Raw genomic sequence first — 22175 nt, 5'->3', positions numbered from 1 at the left:
AATTTTTGTGGGGTTTTTTTTTTGTATTTTTAGTACAGATGGGGTTTCACCATGTTGGCCAGGCTGGTCTCAAACTCTTGACCTCAAGTGATCCACCTGCCTTGGCCTCCCAAGTGCTGGGATTATAGGTGTGAGCCACTGTGCCTGGCCCATAAATTTAAAGAGAGAAAACTAGACTATCTTGAGAAAGAGGTGGGATGTGTGTCTTTCAAATGACCCTATGTAACTATCTTTTTCAATGGGCATTTGCTGCTGATTGAGCCACACTGTAATCATTTCTGGTAAATTCTTAAAATTTTAACCACTAGAATGAGCAGAGAGTGTGTTTTACTTTGTTTACTGCTGTATCTCCAGTACCTAGAACACCACCTAGTACACTTGATATTCTGTGAATACTTGTGATTTCCTTTCAGATTTATCCTACCCTCTCAGATACTGAACATATTTTACTTTTTACCCTCAGCTCAAAGCTTTGCTCTTCTGAGATATACCTTTCTTTTACCGTGTTGTTGTTGTTGTTGTTTTTGAGTCTCACTTTGTTGCCCAGGGTAGAGTACAGTGATGTCATCTCGGCTCACTGCAACCTCTGCCTCCCAGGTTCAAGCAATTCCCCTGCCTCAGCCTCCTGAATAGTGGGATTACAGGTGTGCACCACCATGCCCGGCTAATTTTATATTTTTAGTAGAGATGGGGTTTCACCATGTTGGTCAGGCTGGTCTCCAACTCCTGACCTCAGGTGATCCGCCTGCCTCGCAAAGGCTGGGATTACAGGCGTGAGCCTCCGCGCCTGGCCGACCATGTATTTTTATCTACCAGTTTCTGTATATCTCTGGTTTCTTCCTCAGGCACACACAGTTAATTTTCAAAATGAACACACCTGTGTAACACAGTGCACACACTCAACGAAGAAATACAGAATTACCCTAGCACTCTAGGATAGCTTTTCTATACCTACCTAGTTATCACCCGCACCCCAGGAGTGTTCAGTGTTTATCACCATAAATTGTTTCTCCCTGTCTTTTAACTTTATATATTCTGTGCATTCTGTATCTGGCTTCTTTTGTTTAATACTATGTTTGTGAGATTCATCCATGTTAAATTGTTGCATCTAGTTGTAGTTCAGTTAATCTCATTGCTGAATGTTATTATATTCTCTGATCAACATTTCCATGGATCTTATAATGCATGTCCCTTCATTTCTTACCTGGAACTACTCTGGCAACTGCCTACTAATCTCCCTGTATCCACTCCTGACCATCTATAGTCCATTCTCCATAGAACAACCAAAGTGATAATTTAAACCTCAGGTTTTATTATGACTTATCTGCTTAATACCATCTAGTGGCTTTCCTTTACATGTGGAATAATGTCCCTTACAAAGCCCTTCTTGGTATGCCTTCTGTCCATGTCTTCACCATTATCTTGTGCTACATTCTCCCCCATTCACTATGTTTCAGCCTCACTAACCTTTCCCCGCTTTGAACAGACCAAGTTTATCCTGCCTCAGGAACTCTGAACATGCTTTTAAATGTTCCTACCCTAGATATTTATATGACTGGTTCTTTCTCATTCAGGTTTCTGCTGAAATGTCATCCTCCTCAAGGTCGTCTTTGGTTACTAAATTCAAAGTAGAGTATCTGATTCATTCCATAACCCATTACCTTTATTGCATTTCTTAACTTATCAATATCTTATTTTATCTCACTTATTCACTTGCTTATGTTTTCATTTCCGTGTCCCCTAAGTAGAAGCCCCAAGAAGCCCGGAGTGTTTATAAACTCGCTCTGCTATCCCTCTGAGTTCTGATTGATAAAATGAAAAAACTAATCTTAATGCAGTCTGATTCAAAACTTAGTTCAATCAGCAAATTGTTCTCTTGGCAATTATTTAGTCATTTAGATTCTCTTCTGTATCCCTGTTCTCTGTTAAGGTGGTGTTTGAGATAACAGGGAAGATCTTCATAGCTTGGGTATGTGCTAGATGATTTAGCTAGCTTCTTTTTTATGTGCTAGATGATTTAGATAGCTCCTTTTTCTGTACATTCAGTGGCTGATGAATTTATGGTGTATTTCACAGCTCAATGATGGTCCAAGGACCTCTCCTTATCAACTGGCCTCCTTTGGTTCTTGCTGTCTCTGTAGATCTTTCTGAATCTCTGTCATGCTCTTGATGCTTCCTGAGTCCCCTAAACCCCACCACATGCATGTAGGATCATTCTGCCTTTTTTTTTTTTTGAAACAGGGTCTTACTCTGTCACCCAGGCTGGAGTGCAGTGGCGCAATCTCAGCTCACTGCAACCTCTGCCTGCTTGGCTCAAGCAGTCCTCCCGCCTTCAGCCCAAGTAGCTGGGAGTACAGGCACATGCCCCCATGCCTGGTTAATTTGAAAAAAAAAAAAATTTGTAGAGACAAGGTCCCACTATGTTGCCCAGGCTGATCTCGAACTCCTGGGCTCAAGCAATCTTCTTGCCTCTTGGCCTCCCAAAGTGTTGGGATTACAGACATGAGCCACTATGCCCAGCCTCATCTTGTCTTCTGAAATGACCCTATTTCATCCTACTCAGGGTCTGTGCTATATGGGAACTGAAAGCTACTTAGAAGTTATTCTCTCAGTTTGATATGACACTCTTCCCACTTAACTCACTGCCTCTCTCCCATTTCACACTCATGCCTTGGAGTGTGGGGAGTTCTAGGCACATATTTAACTGCTTACCTCCCTACCTTCAAAGCCTTTTTTCCCTCTATTCCAGGCCTGTAAGAAGAAGGAGAGGATTTTCCCCTTTCATCTTCTCCTCTGTCTTTCCTTTTTCAATAAAGTTAAAAGGAGAAAAGGTAGAAGGCATAAGGAAACATACATTACTATGTACTTCAAAACTAGTATACTGGTTAAACATGTTTGGAGCCGGTGAGTGCTGAGTAGAGGCCAAGGTAGTATAAAATAAGGCCATGGAAGGTCTTGAGATATTCTTGGTGATAAAGCGCATTGATAAAGAAGAAAATTAGCCCATAGAGAAGAATATCACATTTATTTGTTCTTTCGTTACCATTAAGTCTTCATCTGCAAGTAAAAGGTTCACTTCTCCAGCAATGCAGGGCAGAGTACCTAAGAAAATTAAACTAGTTCAGCTGATATATACTTACGGAGCCTACTGTGTGCTCTGCATTCTGCTTAGTGCTTTATTGGAGCTCTTCATTTTTTCATGTGGATTTTAATTGTTTTTTGCTACTTCCTTTCAGTCTGAATAACTTCCTTCCGGGTTTCTTATGAGGCCAGTCTGCTAGCATTGAATTCTTTGTTTTTATTTCACCTTATTTTTTTTAACCTGAAATTCACATACATATTTAAAATTATTCTACAATTCAGTGGCCTTTAGTACATTCACAGTGTTGTACAGCCACCACCTCTATCTGGTTCTGTAACATTTTTATCACCTCAAAATAAAACCCCATGCCCATTAAGCATCTGTTCCCCTATCCCTCTCTTCCTCCTAGCCCCTGGCAAACACCAATCTGTATTCTGTCTCTGTGGATTTAACCTATTCTGGCTATATTATCTGTCCCATCCCGCGGGATCGTCAATGTAGGCCCTAGAAGAGGGAGTGGGAACTCCGGGGGACAAGAGACATGAGAAATGAAGACAAGACAGTATCCTGATCAAGTCTCGTTTATTGCTGGCAGTGTAATGCCTTATATAGACCAGCAGGGGCGGAGGTTGGGCCAGGGCGATGATGGTGACCCTGCGGTGGGCGTGGCCAGGTAGGTCTCGGTTTCTTCGGTTGGACATCATGTTGCACCTGCGCAGTTGGTTGGTAATTTTCCCAGGCGCGGGATGGCACCTGCACTGTAAGTTGATCATTTTCCCGGGCACGGGAAAATTGGTGATGAAGAACCAGGAAGAGCGCCATTTTGTACTGGCGTATGAGACAGCAGAACAGGGAAGAAAGTAAATCTAGGGAGGAGGCATAAAGTGGAAATGTATAGAGCTCAGGCGTCAGTCGTCAGTTATAATCGCTATGGCCGGGCCACGCAGCTCCGGACAGGTCCTCCTTTTTTATTATTTCATGATGAGAGATAGCCCCTCGGGAACTGCGCCTGTCTTAGGTTGGGTCAACTCATCCCCACCTTTTAAGCCCGTCATGGGATTAGGCAGCAGCAAGGGTGGCCCTCCTGTCTTAGGCTCAATTGGGGGTGGTGTCCTCTTACCCGTCATTGACTGTCCAGTTCAGCTCACAGGGGAGGTGGTCTTATAAGGGCAGATAAGACTCACCATGTTCAGACATCTCAAGGCGATGATAATGGACCTGTATAGGCTTGGCCTGGAAGGCCTCGATTTGTCATCTGATGAATGCCATAAGCTTATTAAGGATTATAGGCCCAAGAGTGAGAAAGAGTAGAAGGGTAAGTAAAGGACCCAAAAATGGTAGGAGATAAGGGAGAAGTCCGTGGAGTCCAGTCCAAAGCGGATTGGCAGCCAGGTCTTTTCTGCGTTTTTCTAGCTCTTCTTGTAAGGTCTTTATTTTATCTCTAACGATCCCGCATTTGTTAGCATAAAAACAGCATCTTTCCTGTAGAGCCAAACAGATCCCTCCCTGTTCTGCTGTTAGTAAGTCTAGACCTCTTCTATTTTGGAGAACTACTTCAGCTAATGAGTCTACCTGATCTTGTAGATCTTGTATAGTACTGGATAAGGTTTGTACATCTGAAATTAATTGATTGGATAATTTAGTATATTGGGTTAGTGAGACTCCTAGGCCTGTGGCTCCTGTAGTAAAAGCAGTGGTGATTCCCAGTCCAGCCAACAAGGGAATAAATTGTATGGCCCGTTTTGGTCTATATATAAAATGCTCAATAGCGGGGATGGGGACAGGTTCATCTCCAGGGATGATATCAATGTCAGGGAGAAGAGTGGCTAGAACACAAAGCCCTGTCCAATTTGTGGGTAGATAAGTATATGCCATGTTGTTTCCACAGAGGAAAACCGAGCCATTTATAGCACACAAGGGGCTGGTGACATTGATTATGGAGGTACAGTTGTTGAATACAACGTAGCCTAGATCGATTTCTTCAGTGCTATTGTAAGAGGGTGAAAAGAGGCAAGAGGAGTTAGAAAACTTCATTGGTTGAACTAAGAGGGGAGAAATAATTGGACAAGAGTTACTGACCAAGGATTCACCCGTGCAATTGACATAGGATAATGAAAAGTTAAGTATAGCGAGAGGAGTAGGGGGACCCATTTTTAGACAAAGCCAACAATCGTGGGCAAGGCTTGTATTGGACATTTGGAGTAAGTTTTAAGTGGCATTAAGGATATCAAAAGTTTGAGCATCGATCATAAGGTTATCTCTAACCTTAGGCAGGGCCAAAGGGTGATATTGAATTTCAGGATACAGGGCTCTATGAATTTCTTCTAGTTTTTTTCTGAACAGTTTTAATTCTTGTGGTGTCTAATGGACCTCCCCCATCAGAGATGTGGATAGGGGCTGTAGTGCTCCAGCAAACAGGCTGTCCTTTTTGGCCGTTACAAGGAGATTGTACAAGTTGATTGGTGGATCCTAATACTTGTACGTCACTGGTACTTCCAGTTTGTGTTTTTAGTAACGTAGCCGTATAGTATGTTTTATTGCCTGATTTGCATTGTTGATATGAGGTGTAGCAAGAACTATGTACAGAGGACTGGAAAGAACTACAGGGGCATTCTTGGAGCGGCCCGCTAGGGGAGGTGTCTCTTGGGGTTGACTTACATTTCCATAGCTGGTTTGGCATTAAGTAAGCTGTCTTGCCCGAGCAAGTCACTTGGAAGATTCTGTCTGACGGAGGTTCAGATACTTGTCCCCCGCTGCAGTCACAAGGCTGGCCGTGTTGCTTTCGTATTAGTTCTATTGCTTTACGAGGGTCATCAAAACCTGCATAGACTGTCACTATGTTATATAAAATGATTATTTTCCAAAAGAATCTCATGTTGGGCTTCATTTTCTGAAAAACAAAAGGGAAGAAACTTCTCAGGGAGGATTGTTTTCCCTGGATTGACAATGGTTATGATTCATTTGTCTTACCAATCTTTCGGGCAGCCATCTGGCTGCATCATTTTTTTGTGAGAAAATACATACTGAGCCTCTTCCCCAAATTAAAACTGGGTCAGGGCCATGCCATGAATTATCGAGTGGATCTTTCCATTTTACCATTGCGAACTGTTTTTGAGATTCAGGATGCCAGAAACGGTCGGCAGCAGATTTTCCGTGACTGTCCAAATTTAAAAAATTAAGGATAAAGAGGGCATGATTAAGTATGTTTCTGGGGGTACCCTTCACGGGGTACCAGCTCCCCCCTTTTATTTTTTCGATAGTAGTTTTTAATGACAGATGGGCCCTTTCTACTATACCTTGTCCTTGGGGATTGTAGGGAATGCCTGTGATATGTTTAATTTGTAGGGTGTTGCAGAATTGTAAGAAAGTTTTGGCTATGTAACCAGGACCGTTATCTGTCTTAATTTGTTTGGGTATACCTAAGATGGAAAAGCAATGTAATAAATGAGTTATGACATGTTTGGTGCCCTCTTCTGTCTGGAGAGTTGCAATAATGAACCCACTATAGGTGTCTATGCATACATGAATATATTTTAGTTGGCCAAATTCTGAGTGATGTGTAACGTCCATTTGCCAAATTTCGTTGGGGATGAGTCCTCGAGGGTTAACTCCTAGATGAGGAACGGGTAAATAAGTTATGCAGTTGGCACATTGTTTAACTATTTGTCGGGCTTGTTCTCTAGTAATTTTAAACATAAGTCTTAAGGTCTGGGCGTTTAAATGATGTAGGGCATGTGCTTTTTGTGCTTGTTGTAAATTGTCTGTAGTGACTGTGGCTATGGTTTTTGTTGCCATGTCAGCTGTTGAATTACCTTGTGCTAAAGGTCCCGGTAATCCTGAATGTGCTCTAATATGTCCAAGGAAAAAGGGAGTAGTCCTTTTTTGAATAAGTTGTTGACATTGTAGAAATAGGTTAGCTGTGTCTGAAATATGTTTAATTTGCGGCACGGTCTCTAAGAGGGGTATTGAATGAGCCAGGTAGACGCTGTCTGTGTAAATATTAAGTGGCTGACAAGGGAAAGCTGATAATGCTGCAATTATGGCTTGTAATTCGACTAGCTGAGCTGATGTATAAGTGGTTTGGAATTTGACAATTGTATTATTGTAGGTGTAAGCAGCGAGTCCTGTGGAAGATCCATCAGTGAAAATTAGTAATGCGTCATTGAGAGGTTCCTTACTGGTAATATGAGGAAATACAAATGCATGAAGTTTGCAAAATTGAATGACTTTGTTAGGTGGGTAATGGTTGTCAATTGTGCCAGTGTAAGAAGCGCAAGCAATTGGCCAGGCTTCTGTATTTTGTAACAGCCAATGGATGTGTGATTGAGTGTAGGGCTGTATAATGGTAGAGGGTTCTATTCCAAAGTATTTTCTACTGTTTTCTCTTCCCAAGATAATTAGATCAGCTATGGCATCATAATAAGGCAACAAAACCTTTTTGGGGGAGGAGGGCAGGTGTACCCACATAATGGGATTGTTTTGCCAGAATAAACCAGTAGGGGTCATTGCTGTGTTAAAAATGATGAATATTAATGGCTGAGAATAATCAATACTGGTAACAAATTGTGTTGTAATGGCATTTTCTACCCGTTGGAGTGCCGTTAATGCTTCTTTTGAAATGGACCTGGGGGATTTCAGATTAGAGTCTCCTTTTAATATATCGAAAAGAGGTTTTAACTCTCCTGTGGTAAGTTTTAAGTATGGTTGAAGCCAATTTATGTCTCCCAGTAATTTTTGGAAATCATTTAAAGTTTTTAGATGGTCACGACGTATAACGGCCTTTTGATTAATGATTTTGGGTCCATTAATTTGAAAACCAAGATAGGTATATGGATTTTGTAGTTGTATTTTTTCTGGGGCTATTTGCAGTCCAGCTGTTGTCAACTCTTGTTTGAGTTGGGCAAAGCACTGTAAGACTTGGTCACCAATTTGTCCTGCTATTAAAATATCATCCATATAATGTATAATATACATTTGTGTCCATATTTTTCTGACTGGTTCTATAGCAGCGGCTACATATTTTTGACATAAGGTAGGACTATTGGCCATACCCTGAGGTAAGACTCTCCATTGGTAACGTTTCATTGGCTGCCTAAAATTTGTAGATGGAAGACTAAAGGCAAACCTTTTCTGATCAGCAGGATGAAGGGGGATTGTAAAGAAGCAATCTTTAAGGTCAATAATGATTTTAAAATATTTTTGAGGAATCGCAATTGGTGAGGGCAGTCCCGGTTGTAAGGCACCCATAAGGACCATAGTGATATTTACTGCTCTTAAATCTTATAAGAGTCTCCATTTGCCAGATTTTTTCTTAATGACAAAGATAGGTGTATTCCAAGGGGAATTACTTTCTGTAATATGTCCTGCTAGCAGTTGTTCCTGCACTAACTGTTGGGCAGCACTTAGCTTATCATTAAGTAAAGGCCACTGATCAACCCAAACGGGCTCATCTGACTTCCAAGTAATGGGGTCAGCGCACTTTTGGGGTGCAGGTATGTCAATGGCCTGGGCTAAAAATTTCCAAACCCTTTTTTATCAAGTTGTCCTGAGACCGGTATAGGCTGTGGAATACCGTTTTCCTTTTTTCCAAGACCTTTACCAGGGGTGTATCCCTGAGTTAGCATTTGTGCAGTAACTATATCATTTGGGCTGCACATTATAATTTTCATTTGGGAGAGCAGGTCTCGTCCCCAAAGATTAACAGGTAAGTGAGGGATGATAAATGGCTTAATGAGGCCTGAATTTTTTTCTTTATCTGTCCATGTTAGGTATTTAGAACTTTGTTTAGGATTACTGCTTTGTCCAATTCCTCTCAGGTGAGTTAAAGTCTCTGTGGTAGGCCAATGAGAGGGCCAATCTTCTTGTTTAATGATGGTTACATCGGCCCCTGTGTCTATTAGCCCAGTAAATGCCTTACCATCTAACCATAAGGTTAGAGAGGGTTTTTGATTTGTAATTGGTTGCACCCAATATATATTTGACGATCCAAAACCTTTTGTATTCCTGTTAGAGTGTTGGATATTATTATCTGTTTTAACTAAGGGTAACAAAACTAACTGTGCTATTCTAACCCCTTGAGGGACAGTAATAATGTTGTTAATAGCTCTGGCCATGATTTTAATTTCTCCTTCATAATCATTATCGATAACTCCAGGGAGGACTTGTAAACCTTTCATGGTGACACTACTTCTTCCCAAGAGTAGCCCAAAAGTGTCAGGTGGTAAAGACCCATATATTCCTGTATTTAAGGTTTGTGGTCCCATCTCAGGTGTTAATACTGTGTGGGAGGTGGAACTGAGGTCCAGTCCTGCACTTCCTGGAGTTGCTCTACTAAGTTTTGAAATGGATTGTTGCTGCTGGCTGGAACAAAGCTGACCGCCCCATATGCTTGTTTTGGGGCCTGGGGCTGGCCCCTCACCCCATTTCCCTGCTGAGACGATAAAGGATTTCCTTGACTATCAGTTTTAGATTTACATTCGTTGGCTCAGTGCCTTCCTCTTTTACACCTTGGGCAAAGGCCTGGAATTTTTGTTTCTGGATTTTTATTTTGGTTTTCATGGCAACCTTTTGCAAAGTGTCCTTTTTTACCACATTTAAAGCATCCCCCTTTATCTTTACCTTTGTTATTGAGGAAGTCTCTTACTGTTTGACCGCTAAAGGCGGCGGCCATTGCTAGACCCTGTTGATATGAGGGCCCAATATCTGAACAAAGGCGAATATATCCTGTTAAATCTGTTTTCTTTTGATAAGGTCTGATTGCCGCTTGGCAGGCGGGGTTGGCGTTTTCATATGCCAACTGTTTAACATAATCTACACCCGTTTCTGCATTTCCAAAAATTCTACCTGCCATGGTCATGAGTCTATGTACAAAATCTGAGAACGGCTCATCTGGTCCTTGTTTGACTGCTGTGAGTGAGGCCCCTGGGTCTCCTTTAACAGGGAGTTTCCTCCAGGCTTTTGTAGCGGCTGCCTGGATTTGTGAAAACAAGCCAGGATCATATTGCATTTGGGCCTGAGTGTCTGCATAGTTACCTGAACCAGTTAACATATCAAAATCCCAGCCGTTTCCTGCCTGTTGGTTTCTTTTAGCTGTGTCCCTACAATTTTCAAAAAACTCTGACTTCCACATTAAATGATCTCCCTCAGAAAGAACTGCCCTAAGGTATTCCAATCTGTAGGGGTGAGCCAGTTATCGGCTACAGATTCCACTATTGCGAGAGTATATGGAGCAGTAGCCCCATATTGAGAAGCAGCAGTTTTTAACTCTTTTATGATAGTGAAATCAAACCCAGTATGATGTCTCCAAGCTTGTCCTTGCCCATCTGTGGTTTCAGTAACTGGGAAGATGTCTTTGGGGGAGGAGTCTTCTCTATGTCGGCTAGCAACTAACCCCCCTCTTGGAACATGCTGTCCAGGCCGCTGAGGTGGGCGCAGGGAACCCTCCATAACATCCGGGTTAGGTATCTTTTCATTTCCTGTTTTTAATTTTTGGAGCCTAATTATCAATGATTGATGCAACTCCTCAAGTTTAATTTGTTCTAGTTGAGCAATTTTTTGTTTTAATTCTTCTTTCGGATGTACTACTGCCATAACAATGGGCGCAGAAGCCCCATTACATGTCCCATTATATGGGGGCGGGCGTGGAGTAAAGGGAGGCCAGTCGGGGTTATGATATTTAGCCGCCTCTTCCTCTAAATCATCCCAATTTATGTCTGATTGATCAGGCTTATTAGTTTCTTCCTTTTTTTGAGGCGTTTGTAAAACTGGATATTTTTTGTTTGTTTTTGTGTAACATTTCTTTATCTGTTACAGAAGGAGACTTGACTTCCTCATCATCGCTCTCAAGGGAAATGAGATCCTCCTCCGTATCTTGCGGAGGCTTTGTGAGGTTAGAGCAGGAACTAACCTTTAGAATATGTTCTGTTTGAGCGACCGCGGCCATGACTTGTGGATCGACCTCCTTTTTATCTATCAAATCTTTAATGAGATTCCAATAAGAGAAGGCGGTCACAGGAATTTTTTCTGGCCCAAAAGTATTATAATAATCTTGAAAACAATCTCCTACTCTACACCATCTTTTAATATCAATAGTTCCTTCCTGTGGGAACCAAGGGCAAGTGTCTTTTACAAAATCAAAAAATTTAAACAAATCATTACCTTTAACCTTTACTCCTCGTATCTTTAAAGCCTCTTTTAATTGTCCTACATAGATTTGATGTTGACTTAATTCTTGTCCCATTTCGGACACGTCACTTACCTTCGATTCTGACGCAGCAGGTTCCCGTGGTGATCGGAGGAGTTTAGTTTCAGCTTGACGGTCGACCATTCTTTCGCGTCTTCCTCACGGAATCCCTCGTTTCCAGGCTCCACGTTGAGGCGCCACGTGTCCTGTCCCGTGGGATCCTCAATGTAGGCCCTAGAAGAGGGAGTGGGAACTCGGGGGGACAAGAGACATGAGAAATGGAGACAAGACAGTATCCTGATCAAGTCTCGTTTATTGGTGGCAGTGTAATGCCTTATATAGACCGGCAGGGGTGGAGGTTGGGCCAGGGCGATGATGGTGGCCCTGCGGTGGGCGTGGCCAGGTAGGTCTCGGTTTCTTCGGTCGGATGTCATGTTGCGCCTGCGCCGTCGGTTGGTAATTTTCCCGGGCACGGGATGGCGCCTGCACTGTAAGTTGATCATTTTCCCGGGCGCGGGAAAATTGGTGATGAAGAACCAGGAAGAGCGCCATTTTGTACTGGCGTATGAGACAGCAGAACAGGGAAGAAAGTAAATCTAGGGAGGAGGCATAAAGTGGAAATGTATAGAGCTCAGGCGTCAGTCGTCAGTTATAATCGCTATGGCCGGGCCACGCAGCTCCGGACAATTATCTATTCTGAATATTTCATATGTATACAATAATAAAATATGTGACCTTTTCTGTCTGGCTTCTTTCACCTAACATAATCACCTTCATGTTTGAAAGATAACTTTCTGGCCAGGCGTGGTGGCTCATGCCTATAATCCCAGTACTTTGGGAGGCCGAGGCATGTGGATCACCAGGTCAGGAGATCCAGACCATCCTGGCTAACACGATGAAACCCCGTCTCTACTAAAAATACAAAAAATTAGCCAGGCGTGGTGGTGGGCGCCTGTAGTCCCAGCTACTTGGGAGGCTGAGGCAGGGGAATGGCGTGAACCCGGGAGGCGGAGCTTGCAGTCAGCCGACATTGTGCCACTGCACTCCAGCCTGGGTAGCACAGCAAGACTCCATCTCAAAAAAAGAAAAAAGAAAGATAAGTCTCCTACATATAGGATTCTTTGTTGATAGTTTTTTTTTGTTTTTAATTTTTAGCTTTTGTAGAAACATAGTAGGTGTATACTGTATGAGGTATACATTTATGAGGTACATAAGATGTTTTGTTTTGTTTTGAGATGGATTCTCGCTCTGCCGCCCAGGCTGGAGTGCAGTGACGCAATCTCGGCTCACTGCAAGCTCTGCCTCCTGGGCTCACGCCATTATCCTGCCTTAGCCTCCGGAGTAGCTGGGATTACAGGCACCCGCCACCACCCCCAGCTAATTTTTTTTTTGTATTTTTTTTTTTTTTTTAGTAGAGACAGGGTTTCACCATGTTAGCCAGGATGGTCTCGATCTCCTGACCTCGTGATCCGCCTATCTCGGCCTCCCAGAGTGCTGGCATTACAGGCGTGAGCCACCACGCCTGGCGAGATATTTTGATATAGGCATACAATGAGTAATCAGGGTAAATAGGGTGTCTATCCAAGCATTTATCCTTTGCGTTACAATTTACTCTTTTGGTTATTTTTAAACGTACAAATAAATTATTGTTGACTATAGTTGTCCTGTTGCACTATCAAATGTTAGATCTTATTCATTCTAACTGTGTTTGTACCTATTAACCATCCCCATTTCCCCCACCCACTATCCTTGCTAGCTGCTGGTAACCATTATTCTGTGCTCTATTTCCATGAGTTCAGTTGTTTTAATTTTTAGCTCTCATAAATAAGTGAGAATATGTGAGGTTTGTCGTTCTGTGCCTGGCTTATTTCACTTAACATAATGATCTCCAGTTGCATCCATGTTGTTGCAAATGACAGGATCTTGTTCTTTTTTTATGGCTGAATAGTACTCCAAGGTGTGTATGTATCACATTTTCTTTATCCATCCGTTTCTTGATGAGCACTTAGCTTGATTCCAAATCTTGGCTATTGTGAATAAACAAGGAAGCAATAAATAAGGGAGTGCAGATATCTCTTTAATACACTGATTTCCTTTCTTTTGGGTATATACTTAGCAGTGGGATTGCTGGGTTATATGATAGTTGTATTTTACTTTTTTGATGAACCTCCAAACGGTTCTCCATCTGGTTGTACTAATTTACATTCCCACCAACAATATATGAGGGTTCCTTTTTCTCCACATCCTGGCCAGCATTTATTATTACCTGTCTTTTGGATAAAAGCCAATTTAAGGCCAGGCACGGTCGCTAATGCCTGTAATCCCAGCACTTTGGGAGGCCAAGGCGGGTGGATCATCTGAGGTCAGGAGTTCAAGACCAGTCTGGTCAACATGGTGAAACCCCGTCTCTACTAAGAATACAAAAATGAGCCAGGCGTGGTGGTGCACACCTGTAATCCCAGCTACTCGGGAGGCTGAGGTAAGAGAATCACTTGAACCCAGGAGGTGGAGGTTTCAGTGAGCCAAGATCGCGCCGCTGCACTCCAGCTTGGGCAACAAGAGTGAAACTCCATTACAAACAAACAAAAAAAACCATTTTAATTGGAGTGAGATGATACCTCACTGTAGTTTTGATTTGCATTTATCTGATGATCAGTGATGTTGAACACCTTTTCATATGCCTGTTTGCCATTTGTATGTCCTTTGAGAAATGTCTTCAGATCTTTCCCCCTTTTTAAATCATATTATTAGATTTTTTTCATAGAGTTGTTTGAGCTCCTTATATTATCTAGTTATTAATCCCCTGTCTGATGGATAGTTTACATATATTTTCTCCCATTTTGTGGGTTGCCTCTTCACTTTGCTAATTGTTTCCCTTGATGTGCAGAAGCTTTTTAACTTGATATGATCCCATTTGTCCATTTTCACTTTGGCTACCTGTGCTTATGGGGGTATTACTCAAGGAACCTTTGTCCAGTCCATTATCCTGAGTTTCCTCAGTGTTTTAGTCATTTCATAGTTTGAGGTCTTATATTTAAGTCTTTAATCCATTTTGATTTTATTTTTGTGTATGGCAAGATATAAGGGATCTAGTTTCATTCTTCTGCATATGGATATCCAGTTATTGAAGATACTGTTCTCTCCCCAGTGTATTTCTTGGCATCATTGTTGAAAATGAGTTCATTGGAGATGTATGGATTTGCTTCTGGATTCTCTATTCTGTTCCATTGGTCTGTGTGTCTGCTTGTTGTTATTCTTTGTTGCCGCTGCTTCTGACAGGATCTTGCTCTCTTGCTGTCTTGCTCAGGCTGGAGTGCAGAGGTGTGAACATGGCTTGCTGCAGCCTTGACCTCCCCGGCTTAGGTAATCCTCTTGCCTCAGCTTCCCGAGTACCACAGGTGCACACCACCATGCCTAATTTTTTATTTTTTTGTAGAGACAAGGTCTAACTATGTTGCCCAGGACTCAAACTCTCAGGCTCAAGCACTTCTACCCCTCAGCCTCCCAAAGTGCTGGGATTACAGGCACAAGCTACCCTTCCTGGCCTATGTGTCTGTTTTTACATCAGTACCATGCTGTTTTGGTTATTGTAGTTTTGTAGTATAATCTGAAGTCAGGCTCCTCCAGTTTTTTTTCTGTTTGCTCAGGGTGGTTTTGCCTGTTCTGGGTCTTTTGTGGTTCCATATAAATTTTAGCATATTTTTCTATTTCTGTGAAGAATGTCATTGGTATTTTGATAATAATTGCATTGAATCTGTAGATTGCTTTAGGTAGTATGAACATTTTAATAATATTGATTCTTCTAACCCATGAGCATGGACTATCTTTCCATTTTTTTGTGTCCTCTTCAATTTTTTTCATCAGTGTTTTATAATTGTCATTGTAGAGATCTTTCAATTCTTTGGTTAACTCTTAGGGATTTTATTTTTAGCTACTATAAATGGGATTAATTTCTTGATTTCTTTTTTCAGATTGTTTGCTGTTGGCATATAGAAATGCTGTTGATTTTTCTATGTTGATTTTGTATCCCACAACTTTACTGAATTTGTTTATCAGTTCTGATAGTTTTTTTGCTAGAGTCTTCAGGTTTTTTTCAAATAGAAGATCATATCATATGCAAACAGGATAATTTGACTTCTTCGGATGCCTTTTACTTCTCTTATCTGATTTCTCTTGCTAGGATTTCCAGTACTATGTTGAATAACAGTGGTGAAAGTAGGCAGCCTTGTCATATTCCAGATCTTAGAGGAAAGGCTTTCTGTTTTTCCCCATTCAGTATACTAGCTGTGAGTCTGTCATATATGGCTTTTATCGTATTGAGGTATGTTCCTTCTGTACTCAGTTTTTGAGAGTTTTATCATGGAAGGGATGTTGAATTTTATTGAATGCTTTTTCAGCACCAGTTGAAATGATCATATGGTTTTTGTCCTTCATTCTGTTGATGTGATATATCACATTGATTGATTTGCACGTTTAACCATCCTTGCATTTCTAAGATAAATCCCACTTAGTCATGATGTATTATCTTTTTAATGTGTTGCTGAATTCGGTTGGCTAGTATTTTGAGGATTTTTGCATCAATGTTCAGCAAGGATATTGGCCTATAGTTTTATTTTTTGATTTTTTTATTTTCTGATGTGTCTTGGTCTGGTTTTCATATCAGGGTAATATTGCCCTCCTGGAATGAGTTTGGAAGTATTCCCTCTTCCTCTATTATTTGGAATAGTTTAATTAGGATTGGTATTATTTCTTCTTTAATTGTTCAGTAAAATTCAGCAGGGAAGCCATTGGGTTCTGAGCTTTTCTTTGCTTGACGACTTTTTATTACAGCTTCAATCTCATTACTTGTTATTAGTCTTTTCAGGTTTTGGATTTCTTCATGGTTCAATCTTGGTAGGTTGTATTTTCTAGGAATTCATTTCTTCTAGGTTTTCTAATTTATTGGCATATAGTTGCTCATAGTAACTTCTAATGATCCTTTGGATTTCTCCAGTATTGGTTATGTCTCTTTTTTCATCTCTGATTTTACTTATTTGGGCCTTCTCTTCTTTTCTTAGTCTGGCTAAAAGTTTGCTGATTTTATTTTTTCAAAAAACTGATTTTTTATTTTGTTAATCTTTTGTATCTTTTCTTCATTTCATTTATTTCTGCTCTGATCTTTATTTCTTTTCTTCTAATAATTTTGAGTTTGGTTTGCTCTTTTCTAGTTCTTTTAAGATGCATCATTAAATTGTTTATTTGAAGTTTTTCTTCTTGTTTGATGTAGGTCCTTATAGCTATAAACTGTCCTTTTAGTGCTGCTTTTGCCGTATCCTATGGGCTTTGATGTGTTGTGTTTCCGTTATCATTTATTTCAAGAAATTTTTAAATTTTTTTCTTAATTTCTTCATTGACCCAGTGATCATTCAGGAGCATATTGTTTAATTTCCGTGTGTTCGTATAGTTTCCACAATTACTCCTTGATTTCTAGTTTTATTCCACTGTGGTTAGAGAAGATATCTTATATAATTTTAATTTTTTGAGTGTTTTAAGACTTGTTTATGGCCTAACATGGTCTATCCTTGAGAGTGATCCATGTGCTGAGGAGAAGAATGTGCATTCTGCAGCCACTGGATGAAATGTTCTGTATATATCTATTATGTCCATTTGGTCTGTAGTGCAGATTAAGTCTGATAGTTCTTTGTTGATTTTCTATCTGGATAATCTGTCCAGTGCTGAAAGTCTCCAGCAATTATTCTATTGGGTCTCTCTCTCTCTTTTACTGTAATATTTGCTTTATATATCTGAGTGCTCCAACGTCGGGTGCATACATGTTGACAGTTATATCCTCTTGCTGAACTGACCCCTTTATCATCATGTAATGACCTTATTTGTCTCTTTTTATAGTTTTGGTCTTGAAGTATATTTTGTCTGAGTATAGCTAGTCCAGCTCTTTTTTGGTTTCATTTGCATGTAATGTATTTTTCTATCTTTTTTCAGTCTCTGTGTGTCTTCATAGGTGAAGTGTGTTTCTTGTAGGCAACGGATTTTTAGATCTTGTTTTTTGTTTGTTTGTTTTTTTAAATAATACATTCAGCCACTCTGTCTTTTGATTGGAGAGCTTTACATTCAAATGTTAGTCCATTTACATTCAATGTTATTATTGATAAGTAAGGACTTAGTCCTGCTATTTTGTTATTTCCAGGTTGTTTTGTGGTCTTCCTTTCCTCCTTTCCTGTCTTCCTTTTTGGGAAGGTGGTTGTCTCCAGTGGTATGTTTTAATTTCTTGCATTTTACTTTTTGTGTATCTGTTGTATGTTTTTTGATTTGAGGTTGTCATGAGGCTTGCAAATAATATAACCTGTTATTTTAAACTGATGACAAATTAACACTGATTGCATAAACAGCCCAAGAGAAAATTAGTAAAAACTCTACACTTTAACTTTGTCTCCCTGCTTTTTTAGCCTTTTGCTGTTTTTACTTTTTATTTATTTTATTTATTTATTTTTGAGATGGAGTCTTGCTGTTACCAGGCTGGAGCGCAGTGGCGCGATCTCGGGCGCGCTGCAACCTCTGCCTCCCAGGTTCAAGCAATTCTTCTGCCTCAGCTTCCTGAGTATCTGGGACTACAGGCGTGCGCCACCCCACACCCAGCTAATTTTTTTGTATTTTTAGTAGAGACAGGGTTTCACCATGTTGGTCAGGATGGTCTCGATCTCCTGACCTTGTGATCCACTCACCTCAGCCTCCCAAGGGTTTGGGATTACAGGTGTGAGCGACCGCGCCCGGCTTGCTGTTTTTATTTATATTTTATTGTACTGTGTCTTGAAATATAGTTTTAGTTACTGATTTATTTATATTGATTAATCTTCTCATCTTTCTTTTTTTTTTTTTTGAGATGGAGTCTCACTCGGTCACCAGACTGGAGTGCAGTGGTGTGATCTCAGCTCACTGCATCCTCCGCCTTCCGGGTTCAAGTGATCCTTCTTCCTCAGCCTCCTGAGTAGCTGAGACTACAGGCATGTGCCACCATGCCCAGCTCATTTTTGTATTTTTAGTAGAGATGGCGTTTCACAATGTTGGCCAGAATGGTCTCAGTCTGTTGACCTCGTGATCTGCCTTCCTCAGCTTCCCAAAGTGCTAGGATTACAGGTGTGAGCCACTGCGCCCAGCCCGTTCTTCTCATCTTGCTATTCAAGATATGAGTAGTTTACACACCACAATTACAGTGTTATAACATTCTGCATTTTCTGTGTACTTTCTATTACCAGTGAGTTTTATACTTTCACATGATTTCTTATTGTTCATTAATGTCATTTTTTCAGGTTGAAGGACTCTCTAGCATTTTTTTGTAGGACAGGTCTGGTGTTGATGAAATCTCTCAACTGTTCTTTGTCTGGGAAAGCCTTTATTTCTCCTTCACGTTTGAAGGTTATTTTCACCAGATATACTATCCTAACATAAAAGTTTTTTTCCTTCAGGACTGTAAATATGTCGTGTCGCTCTTTCCTGGTGTGTAAAATTTCCACTGAAAAGTCTGCTGCCAGACATATTGGAGCTTCCATTGGTATGTTGTTTCTTTTCTCTTGCTGTGTTTAAATGGATCCTTCTTTATCATTGACCTTTTAGGAGTCTGATTATTAAGTGTCTTGAAGTAGTCTTATTTGGTTTAAATCTACTTGGTGTTCTATAACCTTCTTGTACTTGAATATCAATATCTTTCTTCTAGGTTTGGAAAGTTCTCTGTTGTTATCCCATCGAATAAACTTTCTACCCCTGTCTCTCTACCTCCTCTTTAAGGCCAATAAGTCTTAGATTTGCCCATTTGAAGCTATTTTCTAGATCTTACAGGCTTCATTCTTTCTTACTTATTTTTCTTTTGTCTCCTCTGACTGTGTATTTTCAAATAGCCTATCTTCAAGCTCACTAATTCTTCCCTCTGCTTCATCAATTCTGCTGTTCAGTGACTGATGTGGGTGAGGGTGGTGGCTCATGCCTATAATCCTAGCATTTTGGGAGGCCAAGGCGTCAGGATCACTTGAGCCCAGGAGTTTGAGACAAGCTTGGGCAACATAGTGAGACTACCATCTCTACAAAAACATTAAAAACTTAGTTGGGTATGTGGCATGCACCTGTGGTCCCTGCTCTTTGGGAGGCTGAGGTAGGAGGATCACTTGAGCCTGGCAGGTTGAGGCTGCAGTGAGCCATGATCACACCACTGCATTCCAGCCTGGATGACAGAGACTCTGTCTCAATAAAAAAAAAAAAAAGAAAAAAAGACAGATGCATTCTTCAGTTTGTCCATTGCATTTTTCAGCTCCAGAATTTCAGCTCTATTCTTTTTAATTATTTCAGTCTCTTTGTTAAATTTATCTGATAGCATTCTAAATTCTTTCTCTGTGTTATCTAGAATTTCATTGAGTTTCCTGAAAACAGCTATTTTGAATTCTCTATCTGAAAGGTCAGAGATTTCTGTGTCTCCAGGATTGGTCCCTGGTATCTTATTGAGTTCAATTTGGTGAGGTCATGTTTTCCTAGATGGTCTTAATGCCTATGGATGTTTGTTGATGTCTGGGCAGTGAAGAGTTAGATATTTATTGCAGTCTTTGCAGTCTGAGCTTGTTATAGCTGCCCTTTTTGGCAAGGCTTTCCAGGTATTTGAAGGGACTTGGGTGTTTTGATCTAAGTTTTTGGTCACTGCAGCCATATCTGCATCAGGGGGGCATGCCAAGCCCAGTAACACTGTGGCTCTTAGACTCATACAGGTACCACCTTGATGGTCCTAGATAAGATCCAGAAAAATTCTCTGGAAGAATTATCTGGATTACCAGGTAGAGACTCTTGTTGTCTTACTTTCTCCCAAACAGACTCTGTGCTGAGCTGCCTGGAGCTGGGGGAGGGGTGACACAAGCACCCCTGTGGCCACCACCACTGGGACTACGCTCAGTCAGATGAAGCCAGCACAGCACTGAGTCTCACCAAAGGCCCACAGTGTTCACTGAAGGCCCTATCGCTCTACAATCAGCAGGTGGCAAAGCCAGCCAGTTTTATATCCTTACCTTTAGAGTGGCAAGTTCTGCCCAGCCACGGGCAGGTCCAGAGATGCCGTCCAGCAGCCAGGGCCTGGAGTCAGAAACCTTAGGAATCTACTTGGTGCTCTATTCTATGGTGGCTGGACTGGCACCCAAGCCACATGGCAAAGTCCTTCCCACTCTGCCCTCGCCTTTCCACAAGCAGAGGAATTTCTCCCCATGGCTACCACTGACCCAGGCCCATGGCAGGTATGGCCTGGCTACCACCAATGTTCACTCCAGGCCCAAGGCCTTTTCAGTCAGCTTGTGGTGAATGTTGCCAGGCCTGGGATTCCCCCTTCAGGGCAGCAAGCTCCCCTTCGGCCCAGGGCAGGTCCAGAAATGCTATCCAAGAGGCAAGGCCTGGAACTGGGGACCCCAAGAACCCAGTTGGTGCTGTACCCCACTGTGGCCAAGTTGGTACCTAAGCTGCAAGACAAAGTTCCCTGTACTTTTCCCTCTCCTTTTCTCAAGCAGGAGTCTCTCCCTGTAGCCACCATACGGGAAATGTGCTGGGTCACACCTGAAGCCAGCACATCTCTGAGTCTCACCCAAGGCACATGGTGAGTAGTACCTGGCTACCACTGCTGGCTGTTCAGGGCTCAAGGGCTCTTTAGTCAGTAGGTGATGAATGCTGCCAAGATTGAGTTCTTCCTCTCAAGGCAACGGGTTACCTTTTGGTCCAGGGTGTGTCTAGAAGTTTCATCCAGGAGCTGGCGCATGGAATGGGGGCCTCTGCCTGGTGTCCTATCATACTGTAGCTAAGCTGGTATCCAAAGTGCAAGACAAAGTCCTCTTTACTCTTCCCTCTACTCTTCTCAAGTGAAAAGAAGGGGTCTCTCCTGGAGTTGCGAGCTGCACTACTTCAGGTTAGGGAAAGAGTGGCACAAGCACTCCCTTGGCTACCCTGGCTGGTGTCTCACCAGGTCCCATGCCCCTCTAGTCCACTGGCTCCAAGCCCAGCACAGCACCAGGACTTGCCCAGGAATTGCAATTCCTGTGGCCTAGACTGCCTTTCAAGGTCACTTAGGACCCTAGAGCTCTTTAGCCCATGGTGGTGAGGCTTGCCGGAATTCAGGTTCCTACTGCTACAATGGACAATTCCCCCAGACTGGCTAGGGATGGTCTAAATACTTCTGATGTCGGCACCAACTGAGTTCTCCCCAGTGTTGCCTTCTGCTGTGACGGGGCACCACTGAGTTCCAGTGCAAAGTCCTACAATCACTCTTGGTCTCCCTCCTCCAGGAGCATAGATTCTTTCTTACCACCATATGACCACTGCTGGAGGATAGGGATGGAATGGCATCAGCAATTCAAGACTGTCTTTCCTATCCTCCTTAGTGCCACTTTCAGTGATGTGAAGTTAAAACCAGATACTGTGATTGCTGACCTGATTTTTGGTTTTGATGAAGATGCTTTTTTGTGTGGATAGTTGTTCAGTTTGGTGTTCCTGTGGGGAGGATGATCAGTGGAGTCTTCTATTGGGCCCTCTTTCCCTGCTTCCTCTCTGATAGTTTTTTTGTTCTTTCAGAACATCTAATATGTTGTCCCATTGCTATTTGTCCTCCATTGTGTTTGATGAGAAGTCAGCTATTAGTTTTATTGTGGTTGATGAAGATGATAAATTGTTTTCCCTTGCTGTTTTCAAGATGTTCTCTTTATATTTATTTTCAACATTTTGACTATGATGTGTTTAGGTGTGTATCTTGTTGCATTTATCCTACTTGAAATTCATTGAGCTTGAATATGTACATTAATGTTTTTCATGAAATGTGGGAAGTTTTCAGTCATTATGTCTTTTGAATATTTTTCTGTCCTTTTCTCTCTCCTCTCTAACTTACACTAAATTATGCATATGTTG

General features: G+C 41.6%; 1 protein-coding gene across 16 annotated transcripts in view; it reads left to right on the top strand.

The window, feature by feature from the left end:
• The window catches only part of LOC105495427 (zinc finger protein 569), a 142380-nt gene that overhangs the window by 95175 nt on the left and 25030 nt on the right, over positions 1-22175 (top strand). For 12 of the 16 annotated variants that reach the window (XM_071087654.1, XM_071087652.1, XM_071087649.1 and 9 more), the window contains one exon: positions 18725-18810. The exons of the other annotated variants lie outside the window; for them this stretch is intronic. In XM_071087654.1, coding sequence (XP_070943755.1) covers positions 18735-18810 — 76 coding nt within the window. In that variant the 5' untranslated portion in view covers positions 18725-18734. Of the gene's footprint in view, positions 1-18724; positions 18811-22175 lie in introns of those variants that run through there. 16 annotated transcript variants of the gene reach the window in all.

This window comes from Macaca nemestrina, chromosome 20 (assembly GCF_043159975.1).
Source record: "Macaca nemestrina isolate mMacNem1 chromosome 20, mMacNem.hap1, whole genome shotgun sequence".
Taxonomy (NCBI): domain Eukaryota; kingdom Metazoa; phylum Chordata; class Mammalia; order Primates; family Cercopithecidae; genus Macaca; species Macaca nemestrina.
This window is presented reverse-complemented; position numbering and strand designations above follow the sequence as displayed.